The sequence below is a fragment of the Podarcis filfolensis genome, assembly GCF_964270895.1.
Source record: "Podarcis filfolensis genome assembly, chromosome: 1".
Taxonomy (NCBI): Eukaryota; Metazoa; Chordata; class Lepidosauria; order Squamata; family Lacertidae; genus Podarcis; species Podarcis filfolensis.
The window spans coordinates 68295526-68314032 of record NC_139604.1 but is presented as its reverse complement, the minus strand read 5'-3'; the positions used below and the strand labels follow the sequence as shown (position 1 = coordinate 68314032).

Below are 18507 nucleotides of genomic sequence, written 5' to 3'. Positions count from 1 at the left end.
AAATATTTCAACTATGCCTGCTGAAACTTAAAAATTGCCAAGAACAATAGCAACCACCCTGCATAACTGAAGGAACATTGCTTAGTACCAAAACCAATAGGAATCAAATTGATTTAAAAAACTGGAAGTGTGTACAGTTTTCATATAAGCTTCCATTCAATGACCCATCCAGGTCATTACTTCACTACATCAGTCTCTGAAAAGACTATACATATGTACAGCTACGTTTCCTTCAGCTATAATATACACATACCATTTACAATTTATAGAGCAAATGTCAACAGTATTGCCACCATGATCCAGGCAATCTCCCCCCAAAAGCTCTACAACTTTGGCCGATGGCAGGTGTTGGCGCAGTTTAAAATATTGATTAATTTGGGGTTCAAAAAAATAGAAGTCATCTTATACATGGGGGCATCTTACACAGAAAAATACGGTAGTTAGAAAACATTACATTATCTCACACAACACACTAGCAGGAAACTTATACAATCTGTACAATAATACCCTCCACATTTTTTCAGCAACTCCATGCCAAATAATTAATTCAGATGTTTTTTGAAGAGGGTATTGATATAGGTAATGTGGAAATCAAGAACTGCAAAAGTGGAATATTTCCTGGCTTCCAAACCTACTTTGAAATAAGCCATAGATGTGAAAGAGTAATCTATGGTTTGTGCATGACCTGCAAACCAAGACCAAACTGTGCTGTCTGATCATAATCTGTACTGCAAGTGCAAACCATGGTTTGTTTGTTCAGACGAAGTGTGAGCACCCAAGACTCCTACTGCTTCTTCAGGAAATGGCAAACCACAAAGGACAAAGCCATCAGTGGCTACTAGCCAAAATTTGTTTATTTAATTTGCAATATTTACAGACTGCTTTTCTACATAAATGGTCTCAATCAATCAATCAATCAATAGCACAATGCATCAGTCACATAATATGGTATTTAAAACAATAAAAATGGGCCTAATACTGCGATGGCATTTTAAGTAATGGCTATATTCTAACTCTACTGTCAGAGTCTGTATGCCTCTAAATACAAGTTGCTGGGAACTGCAAGATAGGCGAGCCCCCTTGCATTCAGGTTCTGCTTGTGGGCTTCCCTTGGGCATCTTGTGAGAACAGGAAGCTGGATTAAGATAAGCCTTTGGCCAAATTTAGGAGGGCCCTTCTTAAGTTTGTATGGTTTGACACCACATCTGAGCCACCACAGTACTTCACCTTGCATCATGCAAACATCACACTTCACACAAAAACTGTACTGTCTCCCACAGATGTGCACCATCTAGCATGGGCTCAGTTCAACATGCATGTATGTGAAAGCACTCAGTAAGTATATAAAAGCACATGTGGTTGAGGCCCACAAGACTTCATTAGCAATCCAAAGGTACTTATTTAACTGCTCCACATCTCATTTCCAAGCTTACAATTGTGACAAAGGCTCAGCAGAGGAGAATATATTTTCTCCTCCTTTACTCACAGGACATTCATTTTATTTATTTATATTTATTTTGCCCTTACCACATTTGGGTCCTAACGATGAATACAGTTGTCAAAATAGCTCTACTATACGTTTAGAAAGCAAGGACACCTACCTGTTGGATTTATCCACTTTGGGTAAAGCTATTCAAAATGGTAGCACACAGAAAGAGAGAGAAATGCAAGTTTAAAGAACAGAGCAATTCCATTATTTATGCAATCATATAATCTGCTGAATTTATAGACTACATTGACAAGATATATTATGTAAGGGCAGCGAGTTATATCTATGATTGGCAAGTGCTAGAGGGGAATCTAGAATCATACAAACCCAAGAGAAAGAACTTCCTGGTTTATTTTGAAGAAGTTTGTGGGGAGATCTTGCTTGGAACATGCGCTACTCTAGTTTTTCCCCCTGTAGATTCAGGTGATGAAAGAATGACTGCTTAGCTTATTTTGAATGGACTTCCTGGTTTCTTTTTAAACTTGCTCCACCCCACCTGGTCTACCTTAGCAGAGATTGTTTCCCAGAGAAAGCAACAGAGAAAATCCAGGATTTTAATGTAGCTGTGACAGGGCAGCAGCATATCAACCAAACAGCCTTTCAAAGTAGCCCAGGGTTGCTGTACAATTATACTGATGGGGAAGATGGGTTGCACAGAAAGAGCGGGAGAGGGAGAATGACAACCCATCAGTGTAGTCCAATGTTGTTATCTGGTCCCTTTGACTTTTTTAAATAAGGGAAATGCAGCTGAAGCCAACAATCCTAGGGCGAAGTTGTCCATGCTGGCATAAAGACTTAAATAGGTACATTCACATGGAAGGCTCAAATCCTTTTTGCTCAAAACAAGAGAAAAAGTTGGCTGTTTGACCTGTGCCAAGCATGGACATCTGAACCTAGGTTCCTGTAAATCTTAAAAACACTTGACTCACACACTTGCTTTCACTAAACTTAACACCCTAGTGGTGTTTTGTTCAAGCCAGCTACCCCCACCCCCACTCTCCTGCACCTGCACCTCTGAGAAGGTTCTTGCTTCCTCTTTATCTCCCCACATGGCTGCATGTTTCAAGTCATATTCAAACTTGAGGCACCACAACTAAGCAGCAGAAGGCTTTAAAAAGTACTACACTTTTCTTTAGAATTCATGCTCAAGACGACAAGCCTGAAGAAATTCTGCAACACTTCTCTGTAGTTCTTAGCATCCCAAATATTAAAGATATGTTGAATATATTACACAAAGATGAAAATATGGTAATCATGCATGTTAACTATTAGCAAGTCTCCCATCACCCAAATCACTGGATTGTGATATAATATAAGCACCTAGATGAGCTGTATTCTTATTCTCAAGCTCTGTTTAGAAACACTGTGTTACAATGCATGGGTATGAGAAATACCATGGTGCATTCTCTGATTACACCAAAGGAAAACAGAAATTAATACTTGGCAGATAATCCAAGATACTGAGAATCTTAACTTCCATTAAAACAAAAAGTAGTAGTAGTAGTAGTAAGCTTCTGTATCTCAAAGTCACAAAAATGTGATTTGACATTCTGATTAATTCTCAGAAGCTGTAAGAGAGACAGTGGAGGATTTTCACTGATTTAGTCCCTTTGATGACCAGCAGAAGCAGAATAAAGTTATGCAAAATTGTTGTTGTTGTTTAGTCGTGTCCGACTCTTCATGACCCCATGGACCAGAGCACGCCAGGCACCTCTGTCTTCCACTGTCTCCCGCAGTTTGGTCAAACTTATGTTGGTAGCTTCGAGAACACTGTCCAACCATCTCGTCCTCTGTCGTCCCCTTCTCCTTGTGCCCTCCATCTTTCCCAACATTAGGGTCTTTTCCAGGGAGTCTTCTCTTCTCATGAGGTGGCCAAAGTATTGGAGCCTCAGCTTCAGGATCTGTCCTTCCAGTGAGCACACAGGACTGATTTTCTTAAGAATGGATAGGTTTGATCTTGATAGGAGAGTCTCCATGGGACTCTCAAGAGTCTCCTCCAGCACCATAATTCAAAAGCATAAATCCTTCAGCGATCAGCCTTCTTTATGGTCCAGCTCTCACTTCCATACATCACTACTGGGAAAACCATTGCTTTAACTATACGGACCATGCAAAATAGAAACATCTAAATTATTTTTATACAGGTTGCAGAATCTGTGTTATCATAATGTAAAATTTGACAACCTTGGTGCAAAATTTTGTTATTTAGTCAAAAAGTCACATATTTATCTGTATAAATTATGTATACCAACATGGTCAGCACTTGCATGAAGATCTCACCTGTTTCAATACATCTAATATTAGTTCGTTGAAGACTTCATTAATTGCCATAGATACCGTTTGCCTATCCATCCCTTTGCTAAATCGACCACTTCCAATCAGTTCAATCAATTCCCAAGCAGAAAGACCTTCCCAGCTGGTATCGAGGCTGATCTTGTAATGTTCAAACTGTTCTTGATGCCAGCCTAATCCCATGACTTCTGTCAGCTTCTTAAGCAAGTATTCAATCTGTACAAAAAAAGACAACACAGATTCTGAACAAACCATCCATACGAAAACAAAAAAGATCAGTGACTCTTCCTACACTGTTGCTGTCAGCTTTGTCAACTCAGCACAGTGTATCCATATCACCAAAAGGTTCCTGCTCTACATTTCAGAGTGTGCAAAAATGAAGGAGATGAATGCTATACACTTTAGGGACAAAAGAGCATGAAAGCAATCCTAAGGTGCAGCTGTTGTCCAAGGTAACAAACTGCTGTATTCCTGAACACACCTAAAGAGAATTGCAAATATGGAACATTATAGAAAATGCTGGTCTCTTTCTTTTTAGAAAACCTGTTGTTGTGATCCGTAGCCCATCAGAAAAAGCCAGAAGAGTTTGGGAAAGGAAGTGTATGTGTGTACTATCATGTTCTAATTTTACTGCCAAGACAATGTTGCTCATAAAGATTATTTCTACAACTACTTCAATGAAACAGCAACGGCAAAAAAATGGCCAGTTTAGGCATAGCTGGACAAAGAACATTCGGATACTTGAAATAACAATTTCCTACCTCTTCTGGTACAATGACTAGTGGATATTTGTCCTCAGATAGGAAATTGAAGATGACCCACACTTTAAAAGCATCATCATCAGAAAGGAGCAAGGTATTTCTTGCAAGGTTTTTTCTGGCACACAGAGTCCAACACATTTTATTGAATTCGATTTTGTCAAAGTTTCCTTGAACCTAGTAGAAGCAAAGCAGTGTTAATGATCTAAAGATACCCAGTGAGGAATAACAGCAGCAAGATGTCCTAACACCTGCAGAAAGAGAAAAAGTTCGCAAAAGAGACCCAAAGCTAAAACAAAACATTGATTTGGTGGGCCTCCTCAAATGCCCCATAGCAATCGCACCACCACAGAGAATGCTCTGCCCAAAGCAATATATATCACACATCCTCTACTTGCTCATGACAAGTAACAGTTGTGCAGGGTAAGCAGTGCTGGATTTACATACAGGCTGAGCAGGCTGCAGCCCAGGGCCTCATAATCTAGGGGCAACTCGGTGTCTTGCCAATTTGTGTTTTGTTTTTTAACAGGCAGCTTTTACTATCTAAGCCTAGTTGCTTTGTAACATTAAACACGTGATATATGAGTTCTGACTGTTCTGACTTTGTGCATAGTGTAATGTTATAACATAGCTATGATTCCCCTATGAATGTTCTGTGTGAATGTCTTCATTAATTCCATATTTTTGTAAATATGGTTATAAATTTATAAACAATCTTTTATTAATGCTAAAATTTCAGCCATGTTCTACTTTCATTGAGTAGATAAAGAAGAGAACAAGGTTTTGTTGCTCATGATCAGAGGCTATTAAGTTTGGACTTACCAAGGTCTTCTAGCCCATAGGTCTAGCTTTAATTGGGACCTATGGGGAAACACTTGAGTGGCAGACTTTGCAGTGGTCTCTCTATTCCACTTTTATTCTGCTGCTAGTCCTTAATAGGCTATAGGCTGGAGAATCCAAACTTGTGCACATAGTGAGCTCATTACCAGCCTGTCTTTAAAATAGGACAGGGTGAAGCTGAGCCAGCTGTACAAACTGGGCAGAGAATGCCTATGGTAGTTCTGGCTACAGAAAAATCTCTCTTAAAACATGGGTTTTAAGGGCAACTGTGCAAAACTGTTGACATGACAGCGGCATGGCAATCACAGTTGTTGCTACTCTTATGCTCCCCAACCCAGCCTGCCAAGCGGAATAGCCTGCAGTTCAGTCTTCAAAGAGTAGATAATTAAAACCATGAGCCTTTGGGACATGACATCTTTTGATTTAGCACAGCTTATTGTTAATTAGGGGTTTCAGCTATTCAAAATCCTTACTCTAGTAAAAGGAATGTCTGCTGCTCTTTGCTTCTTTTTGCCTGGGCATTTGTCCACGCTCCCTTGGTTCAACAATGTAGACTTTGTTAAAGGGCAACTCAGTCTCCACAATGAGCTAGAGAAATAATTCATTTGCAATCAGGACCACAAGAGGAAGTGTTCTGAGAGCTTGACGGGTGTGGTCAATAAGATTTACACGGGATATGTACAGCAGAATAACAGATTTCCTGTGGAGCCAAGAGCTCATTGTTTTTTCTTGCACAGATAGCCATTACTTCTCACAGGAAAGTGATATCTGGAGTAATCTATGAATGGGCACCAGTTGGATGGGGGGGGGGGGGACAACAGAACAATATACTGAATACAGCCAGCCAGAGTTTCCAGTTTTCTACCAAAAGAATCGGGAGGAGGCGGGGAAGTATAGAAGACCTGCTAAAACGTTACTTGGCCCTTTTTATACAAAATACCAGTGTTCATCGCCTGAGAATGCTACCCATATCTACCAAACATGTCAAAACCATAAAGATGCAATGCCCAAAGGTGATTAATCCTAAAACCACTGGCATGACAATTAAACAAAAAAAAAATGTTTTCAAATAAGTGCAACTTGTGTTCAGAAACAGGCTGCGTGCCAATTACCAGGAAGAGGTGAAGTTAAGTGGCAGAATGCAAGCCTTGCATCTCAAAGGTCCAAGGTTCATTCTTAGCATCTCTGGTTATAAGGGACTACGGTAGCAGGGCTGCTAAAAACTTTTGTCCAAGATCAGACAGAGTTGGGGAGTTGACTATCATTCTATGACACACAGAAGTTTAAAGGTTCTGTCTCTGGTATCAAATGGTGGTGAGTGTGTGCATTTAAGGATTTTTGGCTGCAAGGTTGGGAAAGACAACCTGCCCGTCACAGTAAATACTGGACTAAACAAGCCCATCTCCTGATCCTGTAAATCACCAGCTCTCTTGGGTGGAGGGAGGTGGGTGTAATTCAGCATTTTGCATGATGCCCACTTGAGAGCTGCATAGCTGACAGTGTGGGAGGGGGAAGGAAGAGGAAGGAAACAATATTACAGTTTCCTCTGCATCTTGATAGCTAAACAAGAAGCTGATGTCAATCAAGACACTGAGCAAGTCATCACTGCCTTTCAGAAAATCCAGAAATCAGTGAAACAGAACCATTAAAATGAAATGAAACAGACTTCTAAAAGTTCTCACTGCAGTCAAACGTAACTGCAGTTACCAACCAGAAAGTTGGCCTTCCTTGGGTTTCCTCGACTCAAGAACATTGCCTTTAGTTCAGTGTCATTAAATTGTACCTAATTTATTAGCAGGTCTGTCTCTATTCTCCAGACTTTCCCACACTAATTTTTGAGGGGAGGGGGGGGGGAACAGGTTTTGTAGGTTTCAAAAAAATATTTTCATTCTCATTTAAAAAGAAAAAGTCAAATCAATATTGGTAAGCTACAACACCAGACATGTTCATGATTACAAGATGCTTATAGCATGTCTGGGACTCTTTTTTAGCCTATCAATAAATTTACCTGTACAGCAGTTGGATTTAAGAGTTGCTTCACACATGGCAGAAATTAGCAGATGTGTACCTGGATTCCACATCTAACACACACTCTCTTTTCACAGTTTATGTTACTTTTTCTTTTCTGAATTGTATTCAAGAATCTGGAGAAGAGCTGTGTCTTTCTTTGCACGTTCATTCTTTTTACTGATATGTAGCAATGATATTTGAAATTGGGGAGAGTGAAGAACTTCAGGACAGTATTTATACACAGAACTGGAGGCACATACCTTTTCCAAGATGAATCTGTTTAAATAAGGCATATAACCCTGATTTGAAACAGGGCCTTCATCATCATCCCTAAAGTGCTCTTCTAAGGCTACTGGGTCATGTGGGACATTCAGCAATGTACACAAGTTGTGAGAAAGGACCTAAAAAAAAACCCCAAGTGAGAAAATCAATGAGAATGCAACAATATACAGCAAAACCATACACATCAGTCAATTTGATGATAGAATATGTTTTCAGTTGCAGAACTGGTAGTATTAAATACATCATCTTCCATCTACAATGCTAAAAAACTAAGGAAGCAGCCATGTTCTAACTTAAGAAAAGAAAAAATAGAGAGCCAAATTTGGGTTCTCCACCCTCTTATTCCTGGGTTATTGGCAACATACTTTAATCCCCCCCCCAAAAAAAAACCACGCAGCCCATTCTTAATAGGATCACACACAAATATACTTGACCTCTCTGAGATTAAATAAAAGAAAATGCAGAGCATGCTGATTTAGAAGCAGGTGGGATTATATTTGTTGGCATCCTTCAAACTCACAAAATCCCCAGTAGTCCACTTCACAATATCACAGGTTATACAGACCTGCTGTACTACTGATTAGTTGGCAATGTACTTCCTTATATTTATTATGGATGCATTTCCTCCTCTAAGCTGAAACTTCCAGGTGATTATCAGTTTCAGAGCAGTGGCAGACCTTGGGGTTTCAAATTCCAGCAATGTTTGGCACCCCGTCTCTCACCTTCCATTCTACATCAGTTGTGGCGCCTCACCCTCGAGGCACCACCAAGGCTGCATGCCCAGTCACGCTCCCCTAAATCCTCCTCTGTTCAGAGAGATGCTGTTTCCAAGTTCTGCTCTCCCCACCCCACTTTGGCCTAATTCTCACAAAGCAGCAGAGATATGGTAATGAGCCTGTGTCTCAGCTGAAGCACTTCAAACTGCAGCTGAAGGGTCACATGCTGGAATGCTTCCTCATGAAAAAAGGTATTAAACACTGAAAATGACCACATCCGAGGGACAGCTCCACAATAACCCTTCACCCAACTCTCTGTATAAATTTCTTTTAAAAAAAAAATATGAAACTTTCAGTCATGCAAGTCCACACCTGCTGTCTGGTGACTGTCATGTGAATTTCCACATCTGCTGTGTGCAAGGTCAGACACCTGATGGGGCTATGAATAAGGTGGTAAGCATGCTACTTCAGACCACAGGTGGAGTTTGCAATAAACTAGCATAGCAAGAAGAAAGATACTCTAAACCAGGGGTCGGCAAAATTTTTCAACAGGGGACCGGTCCACTGTCCCTCAGACCTTGTGGGGGGCTGGGCGGCAGCAGGACGATGAGCGGTGCACAAAAGGGCTCCAGAGAGGGGCTGCTTTAAATGGCAGCTGCTTGAGAGGGGTGCTCAGCCAACCACAGCTCCTGTGTCTTGCGAGAGGAAAGGGCTGGCGGCGGAGGCGGCGGATATGATGAGCGGCACACAAAAGGGCTCCAGAGAGGGACCGCTTTAAATGGCAGCCGCTCGAGTGATTACGCTGCTGCTGCTGGCACTAATCAAAGCCCAGATCCCTTCCTCCACAGGGCGGGGAGAAGCCAGGAGGAGGGAGGGAGGAGGCACTGCCGCAGTGGGGGGGGGGAGGGAATTGCACAGCCCAAACAATCAGAATCAGATCCACACCGATCCACGCGGCGATTCCCGGACTGTCCACGGGCCGGATCCAGAAGGCAATTGGGCCGGATCCGGCCCCTGGGCCTTAGTTTGCCAACCCATGCTCTAAACCTCTGTCTGCAGGGTGTGGTCTGAAAGCATACAAGGCCACTAACCTGCTGAAGGTAAGCAAGTCTGGTCAGTACCTTGGATGAGTGAGTGCTACCGCCTTGGGTTCCATGACAGAAGAAAGTTGGGATATAAATGGGGAGGGGATACCAGTATAATTAACTTAGCTGAGCTGTAATCTGCTGCTTAAAAAGTGGCTTTTGGAGCAAGATGCTAATAACATAAATAAGAAACTAGTAAGCCACTTGTCTGTTTGTTTGTTTTAAAAAACAAACTAAATAATTGCAGCAAGGGCTTTTATCAGATGCTGGAATAATACATTGGAATCTTGGTATCAAAAGGGTCTGGCAAGGAGGACTTCTGGAAAAACTTGCAAGCAAAATGAAAATATTAAGGGGACCAAGGTAAACAAGATACTTCTGTTAGAACCTGGTGAGACTTTATTGACTATACCAATAGAAGAGATACAGGAAGAGAACCTTTGTGGACTTCGCAGTGAAGCAGATATTGTTCTTCCTTCTTGTAATATAATACAAATGTAACAGACACATGACATAAATTTATTTGCATAGGTGTATTTCCTGTTTATGTATGCATTTATATTAAACTGTTTTTAAATAAAAAGCTTAATTGGGATATTAGGAAGTTCAGCCTCTCTCAAAAGGGAATAATTTTTTGGCCAATAATTATTTTTCTAGGGTTCACATGGTTGCTAAGTAACTTTCCACATAAAAAGCTCTTACAGTTAAATTTCACAATCTGCCTTAATGGCACAACCTTCATGTTAAAAACTTAGGCCATCAGCCAAGATGTTCCAAATTCCAAACATTATCTATTAACTACTGAATAGGTTCCCAGTGTGCACCTCAGCCTCCATGCCCAACTAACCTGCTAACCTTTTCTGAGGTTTCTTTCATCCTTACCTACAACAGCAAGGGCAGCAAGCTTAGCATGCCAATGTACAAGTCTGAGAAGCACTCTGAGATACCACCAAACAAGGTGCAACCACAGAGCACATACAAGTCCTTCTTTCATCCTCTTTCTCCTCACACATACTCATGACAGTGGCCAGATTACTGCCACTATAGTAGATTTACTTTTGAAGATGGGAGTTTTAAAAAGTAGTAATTTGAATCAGCTTCAGAATCCAGCAGTGCAAGTCCTCATTAACCAGACCACATTTATAGCCAGACTTCTTGGGTGACATCATATGCATAAGGGTGTGTTTTAGAAAAGCATTCCTGTTTAGGGAAGCTTTTAATGTTTAATAGGTTATTGTATTTTAATGTTCTGTTGGAAGCTGCCCAGAGTGGCTGGGAAGGCCCAACCAGATGGGAGGGTATAAATAAATAAATTATTATTATTATTATTATTATTATTATTATTATTATTATTATTATTTTTTTTTTTCTTTCAGTTCATGGGGAGGAATTTCAGCTTGCCAGACAGAGTTATTCCCCCCTCTCCTCTCTCCACACAATGTTCTGGGGGTGCTCCCAACCACCCCAGAACCAATTTGGGGGAACACATGAGGAGAGGGGGGAAACCCATTGCACAAGCAGAAGTCCTTGTGCAGACCTTCCACTGATAGGACTCCTTAGCTGAATCCTGCCCATTACATTTTATTTCTAGGTGTTTCGTTCATTCCAAGTGACATATAAAGTACAATAATACCAAGTTCCACGATGCCATGGAGCACTGCAAGATGTGTTATTTCCTTAATAAGCTTCTTGCCAAATGTAATCAACTTTCTACTAGTGGAACTTCCTCCTTCCTTGTGTCTCACTGAGTCTAATAATTATTCTCTTTGAATGAACTGCATGATTCTTGTCAGCAAGTCAGGCTTCAACCTTAAAATTAGAGAAACATTAATAAGGTGTAATAGCGCTGGGATGAAAAACCGACAGGGTACCCATGAAGACTATAGTAAGCAATCTATAATTCCATCCAGAAGAGATAGAAAAAGGGACACGACAGGGGTGCCCAATCTCCCCACTGCTTTTTATATCGGTCCTGGAGGTTTTGCTGAATATGATTAGAAGGGACCGGTTGGTTAAAGGTATACAGGTCGGAGCCAAACAGTACAAATTGAGAGCATTTGCAGATGATTTAGTATTAACGTTACAGGAGCCAGAATCTAGTACTAAAAGGGTTTTAGAACTAATTCAAGAATTTGGTCAAGTGGCAGGATTTAAATTGAACTAGTCAAAAACTAAGGTTTTAGAGAAAAATTTAACACTGATTGAAAGAGAGAGGTTTCAGAATGAGACAGGTTTGACTGTGGTTAAGAAAGTGAAATACCTGGGGATTAATATGACAGCAAAAAATGGGAACTTATTTAAAGATAATTATGAAAAATGTTGGACGGAAGTGAAAAAAGACTTAGAAATTTGGTCAAATTTGAAGCTTTCCTTGTTGGGTCGAATTGCAGCTATAAAGATGAATGTATTGCCTAGAATGCTGTTTTTGTTTCAAACATTGCAAATTGTGGACAAGATGGATTGTTTCAAGAAGTGGCAGAAAGATATCTCTAAATTTGTCTAGCAGGGCAAGAAGCCCAGAATAAAATTTAAGATATTGACTGATGCAAAGGAAAGGGGTGGATTTGCCCTGCCAGACTTTAAACTTTACTATGAATCAGCAGCATTTTGCTGGCTGAAAGACTGGCTACTTCTTGAGAACACAGACATTTTGGATTTAGAAGGTTTTAACAATGTTTTCGGGTGGCATGCATATTTGTGGTACGACAAGGTTAAAGCACATAAAGCATTTAAGAACCATATTGTCAGGAAAGCTTTGTTCAATGTTTGGACAAGATATAAGGATTTATTGGAAAATAAAACACCAAGGTGGCTGTCACCAATGGAAGCAAAAGCTCAGAAAAAGATCAATATGGAGGCCAAATGGCCGAAATATTGGGAAATTTTGGAACAAGAGGGAGATAGATTAAAATTGCAGAGTTTTGAGAAACTAAAAAACAAAGTGCGAGATTGGCTTCATTACTATCAGATAATGGAGGCATATAATTTGGACAAGAAAATTGGCTTCCAGGTGGAAAAATCAAAATTAGAAACAGAACTGTTAGAACCCAAAATTAAGATTTTGTCAAGGATGTATAACTTGCTGTTGAAATGGAACACTCAGGATGAAACGGTGAAATCTGCTATGATTAAATGGACACAAGATGTTGGACATAACATTATGTTTGCTGACTGGGAACAGTTGTGGACCACAGGTATGAAATTTACAGCATGTAATGCCTTAAGAGAGAATATTATGAAAATGATATACAGGTGGTACATGACCCCAGTCAAGCTTGCAAAAATATATCACCTGCCCGATAATAAATGTTGGAAATGTAAAAAACTGAAGGTACATTCTTTCACCTTTGGTGGACGTGCCCAAGGATTAAGGCTTTCTGGGAAATGATTTATAATGAAATGAAAAAGGTATTTAAATATACCTTCCTGAAGAAACCAGAGGCCTTTCTTCTGGGCATTGTCGGCCAATTGGTGCCAAAGAAGGGCAGAACTTTTTTTATGTACGCTACAACAGCAGCAAGAATACTTATAGCAAAGTATTGGAAGACACAAGATTTACCCACTTTGGAAGAATGGCAGATGAAGATGATGGACTATATGGGACTGGCAGAAATGACTGGCAGAATCTGGGACCAGGGAGAAGAGGCGGTGGAAGAAGATTGGAAGAAATTTAAAGACTATTTACAGAAATATTGCAAAATTAATGAATGTTAGAATGATGTTGGATAGAAATCAAGTGGTTTCCAGCTGTAATGCTTTAAGAATATGGAAGAAGGGTATAATTAGGTAAAAAAAAAATAACTAAAATGGTGTTGGATTGGAAATAAGTGGTATTGGCAACAAAGTTAATAAGAATATGCAAAAATGAATTGATAATGGATGAAAATACTGAGTTATAAAATGTTAAGTTATAGAGATAAGATAAATGAAAGAGGCTAAGGATTTGCTGATTTGATTATTTAAATGGGAATACAAGAAGGGGAGGTGTGAGGAAGTCAAAGAAACAAGCAAATGAGTTTTATGTTATGAAAAACAATTGTTTTTAATTTTTCCTGTTTTTTTCTGTATGTTTTACTTATCTTTTTATTTTTTATTTTTTTATTTTATTATTATGTGTCTTTGTATATTTGTCTTTGTAAAATCTTAATAAATATTTCTAAAAAAAAACACAGAAGAGAGATGCTGTGATTTTACTACGTTGATGTCTGAAAATGCAAAAACAGTAATTGAACAAAACTTATAACAGTATTCTAGAAGGACAATAAATATACTAAGCTCCATCAACCCTTCATGATGTGACTTCATCATAAAGAAGTGCAAAAGTTGGTGTGATGCAGACAACCTTAACTGAGAAACATCTTAATTCTCCAACTCCTTGCTTAAACGGCAGGATTTTTTCCTCAAGGACTGTCAACATGAAAAGCAGGAGAAAATTTACACTATAGCTTCACACAGACATTGGATATACCAGTACCCCATTATACTAACTTGAGGCTTTTCAGAGTTGCTCTGAATGTTACAAGTATGAGGAAAGAACAGAAAACACAAATACTTTCTGTTCCCTACACTTCTCCATAATGCCCAAAATACAACACATCATGTCTCCCCTTGCACTAAGGTGAGCATGCATCTGATACAGTGACAGCGTGCATCTCTCACTGTTTAGGTGGTGGGGCTGTGTGGGTGGCAAGATATAAATATTCTATTTGGAACATTACAGAGAAGTACAAGGAACAAGAAGAGCAAGGTGTTTGCACTTCTCTTGGTCAGTCTATCTACACCGTAATGTCCAAAGCCACTTCCAAATTCCAAGGCAACAATTTCAGCATATGCAATCTAAGTACATGAGTTTTTGACCGGGTTGAGGATCTGCAACTCGAGACATTACGCAAAATGTTCCAAATGTTTTTCTTCAATGCAAAATGTTTCAAATGCCCAAGAACAGTTGCACAGAACAGGACCAAACACCACACAAGTAAATCAAAATACCACACACAGGAAGAGCTGGTGGGATTCTGTTTTCCCTTACAAATGCAGACAAGAGTTCAGAAATAATCATGTTTGCTCTCACAGCTCCGCAGCATACCAAGTCCCCTCAGTTTCATTGTACAGCTAGAAAGACTGCTCTGAGCTATTGACAGGGTTCAGTTTGGCCATCAGCAGCACAGACTACAGCTGGCCCAGTAATCAGCACAATGACCTAGTGTCTGAAGCATCCCACAGGTGTAGAGCCCTATTCAAAACATTTTGCAGAGCTGGCTTAACCAGAGGAATTTAGGGCCAAAAGTGTCTGATGGAGTGTGCCCAAATTCATAGATCAAAGTTCCACAAACTGTGTGAGAGTTCTGTGGAGAACACTCCTCGGAGTATGTGGCAAGAAAAAGAACGGACCCTCTTCACTACTTCTCCTGTTTGTACTTGAATAAGAGAGCAGTATAGAATCTCTGCCTCCCCAATATTGGCAGGCTCCACACAGAGCTGGAACAAAGCCAGTTATTTTATTTGGGTGCCTGAATGTTGTGGGCCACTGGGGTAGAAAGAAAAGTGTTGGCCACAACAAGCAACTAAAGTGGGAGGGAGCAGTATTTGAGGCATTCTTATGGTGCAAAGGATGAAATCAAGTTTGTTAGCTATGAAACACAAAAATGGAAGAACTGTGATAGCAAAACAGTACATATTAATCAGCTCCATTACAATTGTGCCTGGCAGCCCCAATCGTGGCTTGGGATAGCCTGGACTACGTGCTGTAAATCTACAAAGCACAGAAAGATGTACAAAAATAATCACCAATTATTGTCCATTAATATTTCAAGAGACGTCAGAGAGACAACAGGATTCTAGGGTGCAATTTTATGCTTCAGACCAAGAGCTGTTCACGTTGGATCTTTAGCCTGACATAACTACTCATCTAATAATTTTTTAATGGAAAAGGTTCCCTTCCCAAGTAACTTTCCTCAGATAGTTTGCCTTTGCTTCAGAGCAGCCTGCTACCCAACTTCAGTGTTTAGAACAGCAGGCTACAGGGGAGAAAGAACCATAGTTCAGTGGCAGAACACATGCTCTGTTTGTATGCAGAAGGCCCTGGGTTCAACCCCTGCCATCTCCAGTTAGAAGAATCAGGTAAAAGGTGGTGGAGAAGTCATCTGTCTGATACTCTGGAGAGCTGCTGCTGGTCAGAGTAAGTAATACTTAGCTAGACGACTAAACAGCCAGACCTGGTAAAACTGTTTCTTCCTAAACTGTTCCAGAAACCCGAGTCCAGTCCTACCACTGGAAATAAATGAATTATGAAGCAGACAACAACAAGTAATATTAGAGAATATTCTAGAGGAAGACATTTTGGTATCTGAAGCAGAAAAGACAAACAGACTTTTACAAGGTGGTAAATATAGGCACAAAAATAGAAAGCTGTATTACGCAGTGCCAAACCACTAGCCCATTCAGCTCAGTTTTGTCTACAGCGAGTGGCAGCAGTGGTTCTCCATGATTTCAGACTGGAAGTCTTCTCACAGTCCTAGCTGAAGATAAGCAGGATTGAATCTGGGACCTTCTGCATGCAACGCAGATGCTCTGTCTCACAGCTACAGCCCTTCTCAAGTATGATAATTAGCTACACTTCTTAAATTTTCTGCCCTTTAGCAGTATGCCAAATTCTGCCACCTAAAGCAAGCCTTCTCTCCCCACCTAACCACCCAAGGGATTAACTGAAACAATCAAACCATACATCTGGTACTGAAGTGATTTGGACCATAATCCAATAATACTTTTTAGATGTGCCTAATAAATTTATCTGCAGCCACTTCTAAAGCAGTTACTCTAGTTCCACTACTTTAAATGGGTTATTGGTACTGCCTAGGTTCGAACAGATTGTACCCATGACTGCAGCATGGTGAACGATCTGTGAGATGACACATGGCAAGGCTAGTCACACAACACTGCACAGTTCCACTGAACCTACTATGACAGACAGTCAACACACCAGTAGGGTTGTGTCAAATGGCCCTGACGGAAATGGCTCACAGAAAATGTAACGCATCAGGTGTAAATGTTATACTAGTCAAGTTAACCCATCCTTTGAATTGGCTAAGACACAGGGCAGCCAAACAAAAGAGCAACTCTGACTTAATGACATCTTTATTAAGACACTTGACAAAAAAATAAGCAACCATTTACTTCACTTTCAAGATTTGTCATAAAAGATATTGCTTGATCAACACTATCTAGCAGCTTTAAAACCGACTGGTCTGAGTAATAAAATTATTTTATCGACGATGAGCCTTTTATTAAGTGGGCCAAACAGCTTTTGAGTCTCACCACATCTGCTTGCTTTCAAGACAGCAACTCAGCCCTCCTGGAGTTCCTTCTTTGATGGGCATGAAAACTCTCATCTTGGGCACCCAAGCAGTTTAAACAAATCATCTCGTTAAAGCAAAACCTTCGCTAAACTGTTCTGCGAGGAGCTCAAACGACAACCGCAGCGAAGTATTGCAGGGCTGGCACTGCCCCTGTGGCTGAGAGGCTGTTACTTTACATTCCCTGGGAGACCCTTGCAGAGGGCCACTACCTCAGTCAGTGGTAGAACATCCTACTTGCAGAAGGCCCTCCTGCCCTGTTCAAGACCCAGCATCTCCAGGTGGGGCTGGGGCAGACTCCCACCTGAAGAGCCAGTCAGCCTGATGGGCCTGACTCAGTATAAGGCAGCTTCCTGTGCTCCTAAATAGGAAAGTGCTTCTCCTTCCTTGCTTCTGAAACGGAGAAACTGAGCCTAGAGCAGCTCTGAACAATGAGGGTTGCCAAGTCCAGGTCCTGAGGAGGAAAACCCTGTTACCTATATCAATTCCACCAGGGGAGCTTTTACCCATGTTAATAATGCTGCAATGGGTGGTCGTCTCACCAGATTTGGAGGAGGTGAGCACTTTGCTCCCTTAGACCAAGAAAGGGGACCGTCTGTTTTGCGAGACCGGCCGGAGGATTGGGGGGGGGGGCTGCTCTTTGCCTTCCCTTTCTATTCAGTTCCCAAAAGCGCAGCGAAGCGCTCTCCGAGGTGTCGCGTCTGGAGAGCCCCGCTCAACCACCCAGTTTCTGCCACGCCAGCCAGCCAGTCCGTCGTTCCTTCCTCTCTTTCTCTCCCTCCCCGCCGCCCCGCCACTTCCCCCCGGGCCAGCCGCCTAGAGCGCTCCGTAAAAAGGGAAGTGCTTCGCCGCCAATAAGGCAGAAAGCGTCGGCCACCGACAGCCCAGGAGGCAGGAGGCGCAGCCCTGGATGGAGCCTTCCCGGCGCCCTGGAGGCAGGAGGGCCTGGCTGCCTCCCTCCGGACTTGCCTTGAGCTGCGACTTGGAGACTTTGCCGCTCCTGTCCAAGTCGAGGGCGGTGAAAGCGTGCCAGATGGGCTTGAGCAGCTCGTCCTTCGGGCTCCCCATGGCCCGCCAGCTGCAGCGACTCCGCGGCGCTCGCTCCCGCCTCCTCGCGCCTCTCTCTCCCCGGCGGAGGCTGCCGAGACACGGGTGGCCGCCTCGACCTGCCCACCCGTAACCGCGCCCAGCGGCCAGCCCCGACGCCGCCTTGCCAGGGCCGGGCGAAGGAGGGCGGCGCGCGAGGGAGCGCACGGCTTGCTGGCTGCGTCCGCCTCGCGAGAGGGCGCCTCTGTCGCCGCGCTCAGGAGCCCTCGGGGCGGGGAGGGCGCTGCTTTTCCTAATCGCTGCCGGACCTTCCAGAGCCTGGCGTCTAAAAGTGGACCCCGGCCTTGCCTCTGATTGTGGGCGGGGCTGAATCTCCAAGCCGAAGAGGTCAGGTCCTCCTCGGGGTTGCAAGACGCAGAAGTGCCCTCCCCCCGCGCGCGGAATCAGAATTACTTGGCGGCGAGGCTCAGAGTTTGTTGTTGTTTAGTCGTTTAGTCGTGTCCGACTCTTCGTGGCCCCATGGACCAAAGCACGCCAGGCACTCCTGTCTTTGTCCATGGAGTTTTCTTGGCAGGGATACTGGAGTGGCTTGCCGGTTCCTGCTCCAGGTGGATCACGTTTGGTTAAAACTCTCCA

General features: G+C 42.1%; 1 protein-coding gene across 2 annotated transcripts in view; it reads right to left on the bottom strand.

Annotated features, from left to right (window-relative positions):
* SWAP70 (switching B cell complex subunit SWAP70) overlaps positions 1–18507 on the bottom strand; it is a 39446-nt gene extending 20939 nt beyond the window's left edge. Inside the window, exons 1-4 of one of the 2 annotated variants that reach the window (XM_083598828.1) lie at positions 17794–18507; positions 7650–7790; positions 4543–4716; positions 3770–3997 (exon numbers count right to left, since the gene is read on the bottom strand). In XM_083598828.1, the coding sequence (XP_083454954.1) occupies positions 3770–3997; positions 4543–4716; positions 7650–7790; positions 17794–17892 (642 nt within the window). In that variant the 5' untranslated portion in view covers positions 17893–18507. The remainder of the gene's footprint in view (positions 1–3769; positions 3998–4542; positions 4717–7649; positions 7791–17793) is intronic. The other variant, XM_083598827.1, reaches the window with a different exon arrangement.